Genomic DNA, 5,407 nt, shown 5'->3' on the forward strand with positions numbered 1-5,407 from the left:
CACACACACACACACACACACACACACACACACACTGAAACCTCACATCCTCATAAAGACTCTCAGAATCACAGCAGTGATCCATCACTCCTGTCAAACAACCAACACTGAACCTGCAGGTTTTAACAAACGTAGAACCTGTAAACAGTAACGAGTGTTTGTTTGTTTTTACTCGCAGCTGATGAACGACAGACGACGTGAAGCTGCTGATGACTGTGACGTTTGTGGACGAAGGGAAACGGGACAGCGTTGTATCCTGACACGGCATCACTGCCAGTGCTCAGGCCTCCACAGAAAACAATAGCTGTGGGTGTGTGGACACACGTCACTCTGCACCAGTCTGAGCTGCACTTTATGTAACACACATTCCTGGAGCCTTCGGAGCGTTTACACTCAAACGTACACAAAGCAAATGTTTTTATTGTTATTATTTCTGGCAATCTTAGTTACCGTAAGTCAGCTACCCGACATCAAACAGCAACAACTCGAGAATCATTCTTTAAGTTCGTTTTTTTATTTTTCTCCATCAAATTTTGCTCCTAAGTTCTGCACTGCAAACAATTAACCTGAGAATTATAAGTTCATTGCTAAATCTTCTTAACTCCTACAGAGACCTAAAACAACAGCTGCACAAATTATTCTTTGTGAAAATTTTATTTAATTTAACATTTGATTTAAAAAAAATAAAAAATTTCAGCTCCTATGAAAAAATTTCACGTGCCTAAAAATAAATCTGCAATTACGATAAAGATTCTTGTCAAAAATTAGAATCTAATGATGAGGGTTAAAGAATAAAAAATATTTTAAAAGAAAACTTTGTAAATATTAAAGTTGCATTTTATTACTCAGCACAAAACTGTTTCAACAACGCTCCATTTTTTGTCCTTTTTTTGTCTTTTTTTGTTTTTGTCACTTCAGTAGAAAATGAAACCAAATATTAGTTTATTAAGTTTATTTATTTCTTCATCACCAGTGACTTTTTTTAAGTGAAGAGAAAATAGAGACAGAGAGAAAAACAGAGAGAGAAGTAATTAGAAAGATAAAAAGATTGAAATAGCGATTAGAAGCATATTAAATTTACACCAACAAAACACAGGACCACACACCAAAAAAATAAATAAATAAAAAAACGCTCCGTTTCACTGATGATGAAGAAATTAAGAAACTAACATTCAGTTCTGTTTTCTACTGAAGTGGCCAAAAAAAGTGAGATTCTATATGAAACTGACCATAATGTTTGACACTAATTTACAATTTTGTGTGTATTTATATTATAAATATTTAAATAAATAACCATATATTGTTTATTTAGCTGTAATTTGTAAGCTTTTTATATATGTTGTCTTTGATTGGGTTTAAATGTTGCATTTGTCAAGTGAATATTGATTATCTGAAATGGGTGAAACACACAAAATAAAATCTTAACCTTCCTCAGGTTTATTTTGTGTCCCTGAAAATACAATTTTATATCAATTGGTCCAAAAATTCATAGATGGAAGAGCTGTTTTGCTGTCTGCACCTCAATGTTTCTGTATAAAGTGTGAAGGTTTAAAATATTTTGCTGCAGAACTAATTTCTACTGAAATAAACTGTTTTCTTGTTGCATCTGTGAGGTAAAGACCAAAAGAAAAGATTACAGCTGATAGAAGTGAAGTTTTTTAAAGAACTGCAGCTTTTTCTCCTGGATTCTCAACAAGGAACAAATCCAGACTTGATTTCAAACTCAGTCTGGATGGTCAAAATCTAAAATCTGACTTCTTACAGGTTTCACGTTTTAAAGGAGCGACCTTTGACCCGACTGTCTTTTTGCTACAGTTACCTGGAAGTCGTTCATCAGGCCGAACTGGCAGCCGCCCTCCTTGCAGATGGAGAAGTCGTATCCGAGCTTGCAGGCGGCGTCGGTGCAGTTCACCGTGTCGCTCACCGTGTCGTTCTGATCTCCGGTCGCATCTCTAATGATACAGGAACCTGATCCACGAAAGCAGAATCTTTGTATGGTTTAAGTTGTTTCACATAAACTTACTACAATGTTTAATTCATATAATATAACAAGAGCTTTTAAACTGATAACCACTATGTTTAGATTATAAAAATAAATCAAGCTGAAAGTGTAAAGAAATATCATCCAAATTAAAGTTGTAGTTGAGTGGGAACCTGTGGAGATAGCAACGGCCACGTAGGTGACTCCTGTGATGAGGATGGCCAGCAAGGTTCCTTTAGGGATTGCAGACTGAGGGTCCTAATGTTCAAGAAAACATCAAAGGATTCATATTTATTATGTGACAAACATTAATCTGTAAATCTCATTTAAAAACTGGGTTATTTTATATAAAACAAATAGAAAGACAAATGTTAGAAATATGACATCCATTGACCCCGATGACAAAGTTTCGTTATGTCTTTGTCTTCCTGGTTGGTAAAACTACTACCTAAAGCAAAGAATCTTTGCAGATTATTTGTAGTTGTTGATATAAACTATTAGCTCTGGCAAGTTGTCTGCGGTTTGAGCTAATTTAGATCAAATCTAAAGCTATCAAAACATTTTCAAAGTTGTTTCATGTTTTTAACTCATTACAAACGAGTATTTTAGAGTGACTTTATTATGTTAGTTCCAAAGAAGCATGTTGAAAAGGATCACTTTTTAAATACGAAACAGAAATTTTTAGTCTTTGGTTGGAGTTCTATCAGTGTGAGCTGCTTCATTTGAATTAAAGATTGTACGGAGGAGAAATAGTTTGGGGGTCTAGGATGGAGCCTTGCGGCACACCACAGTAGCTTTTAGTGAACAAGGAAAATTATTAAAACAAAAGCACTTAATTAACCTGGATGTCTGTTAGAAAGCTGAACCCAAAGTATCTAAAAGCACAAAACTTAAAAACCAGAACCCACAATGAGATCACCGGAGATGTTGGCTCCGGCCAGGATCCCGGTGGCTGCAGGGAAGAAAATGGCAAACACAGAAAAAAACGTCTCCTCGTCTCTGAAATCTGGACCAAAGTTCTCCAAGAGGATGGCAGCTGGAAGAGACGAGAGCCAAAGCAAAGTCTTATCATCTACTAATTTAAATTTCATTTAAATACAACTAAATGTGCAGCAACAGTAAAAATGCTGACTCACCTTGGTAGCCAAAGAATCCTTTGGGCTCTTTGTTGTCTGCTGGCATAAAGGTTCCTAAAAAGAAGTTGACAATGGCTGCCAGCAGGATTACAAGGAGGACGATCTGGGCCTGACGGGTCAGGAACAAAAGGAGAAGGTGAAGGCTATATTTATAATAAATACAATCTTTTCCACTTTGGTAAACCCAACAAGAAGCTAAAGCTAATAAAACGCATTTAACAATTACATATTATCACTTCATGTTTTTGGGTTTGTAGACTTCTAAATAAACTCTGGCTCCTCTGTTTGATGCCAATATTGAGTTAAACTTGTCTTAAAATATTTAGGTTTTATTCTGTTTGATGTTGTGCTGGTTAGATGCTAAGGAGGCTCTGTTTAACGCTAATGGTATTATACGTTTGGCAAATAGATAAAACAAACTTTGATCTTCTAAAGTTAGGTCTGACAAAATTAAGGTTAAAGTTAGACTTAATCTTGTGTCAAACACTGACAGCTTTACTTCATCATATGAAGTTTTGAACTTTTTTTATGCCCAGTAGCTTCAGACTTGCTAGCATTGCTAATTTTTGACCACTTTTGTTGAGATGCTAACAGGAAGGGTTTGTAATATTCAGTTCTTACCTTGGCCTCCCACTCCATGCCGGCCACAGAGATCCCCAGCAGCAGGATGATGGTCAGAGTCCCAACGATCCGGATGTCGTTCAGCTCATCGGTCATCAGAGCGTCGACATCCTGCAGCCAATGAGAAATGACGTTAGGCTGAATTCTCCCCATTCGCAGAGATATTTTATTTAAACCAAACAAATCCTTACGTTCAGCATCTCGACAACGGTCTCAGCAAAGCCAACGACGTACATGGCCACGGCCACTGCGTTCGCAAAGGCGAAGATGAGACCAATGGATCCGCCGAATTCAGGACCCAGACTTCTGGAGATCAGGTAGTACGCGCCTCCTGGAAGCCATGGATTTGAAGTTACAGCTCAGTCGAATCAAATATGATTCAGTGGGTTTCCAGCCCTCTCGATGGTCTAGACCAGAGGAGCACAAAGTGGGGCCTGCGGGCCAAATTTGGCCCACCAACCTATTTGATTTGGCCCATCAGCAGTTGACATTGTTACTCAGTTGTAACCTGTCGTCCTATGTAGAAAATGTATTTCCACTTTGTCATTTTATCCATTGTTCCAATGACTATATAAGGGGCTGTGGTACAGATAGCTTTCACTCATGATTCTGACTTCATCTTTGATATAATAAGATTAAACATAAAATGTGAAATACAAGTAAAATGTGATATTTAGATTAGATTTAACCTCACATGTAGATTTGCACAATTTATAAGGCCAGAAAAACTAATATTTTATCAATTTACAAAATTTCCCATGAGCCTTTGCTACTTGAGCATATGGCAGACTTTCTCCAAGTGCCCAGACTAAAACTAAAGCAGGCCACCACACTGGCTGCTAGCTTAATCGTTACAAAATAAAGGACTTTACTAAAATAGTATTTGTATTTCATGTACTATAGTACTGCATTTGGCCCGCAGCCCTGGATAGACTCTCATTTTGGCCCTCTTGGGGAAAATGTTTGGGCGCCCCTGGTCTAGACAGCATTAGTTGTGCTGGTTTTCCACAAATTATCCAATTAATTTATTCATAATTTATGAGTCATAATTAAGTTAATAGATGTGGTTCTGAAAACCCAGAAAGCTAAAGCACTTTGGCAAAGAAAATACTTTTAAAATTCAGTTTTGCAGACAAATCCAATCAGTTTGAACTAAACAGATCTGTCATTAATGCATTCACAATACTGAGATTTTTTTTCTTCTGTTCATTTTTCAGCATAAATATTGTTCTGCAATTTCTGTGCCACTTTAAAAATGTATATATCAAAATGTTCAGCTTCTTCGGGACATTCATGCTATGACTTTTGGTATTTAAGCAACTTATACTTTTTGAGATATTTAGCTCTTTCTAACATTTTCATCTCTTTGAAAATAGACAAAGCCATCTTCATTATCCTGAAAACTGTTCAAAATGTTCATAAATTATTATTGAACTTTTTAGCTTTTATTCTAGTTTTGTTTTTTAACTTCTTTTTGTCAATTTCAGCTTCTGTTAGCTTCAATTTGGCTGATTTTAATGTTTTTCTGCTTTTTAACTATTATTCTGCTACTTTTCTGCTATTCTTTTGCTAAATTAAGCTTTTTATGCTGCTTTCCAAAAATTTCATCAGTTTTTGTGTTTTTAGCTATTTTCTTAACAGATTTCAGCTAATTTAAGCTTTTTAAAGC

General features: G+C 36.2%; 1 protein-coding gene across 1 annotated transcript in view; it reads right to left on the reverse strand.

Annotated features, from left to right (window-relative positions):
- Positions 1-5,407, reverse strand: part of slc12a2l (solute carrier family 12 member 2) — a gene marked incomplete at its 5' end in the record, with an annotated part of 16,325 nt that overhangs the window by 10,462 nt on the left and 456 nt on the right. The window contains 6 exon segments of the mRNA XM_014014645.1: positions 1,820-1,968; positions 2,155-2,239; positions 2,890-3,017; positions 3,118-3,226; positions 3,739-3,849; positions 3,930-4,069. Coding sequence (XP_013870099.1) covers positions 1,820-1,968; positions 2,155-2,239; positions 2,890-3,017; positions 3,118-3,226; positions 3,739-3,849; positions 3,930-4,069 — 722 coding nt within the window.

This window comes from Austrofundulus limnaeus, unplaced genomic scaffold (assembly GCF_001266775.1).
Source record: "Austrofundulus limnaeus strain Quisiro unplaced genomic scaffold, Austrofundulus_limnaeus-1.0 Scaffold117, whole genome shotgun sequence".
NCBI classification, from domain to species: Eukaryota; Metazoa; Chordata; class Actinopteri; order Cyprinodontiformes; family Rivulidae; genus Austrofundulus; species Austrofundulus limnaeus.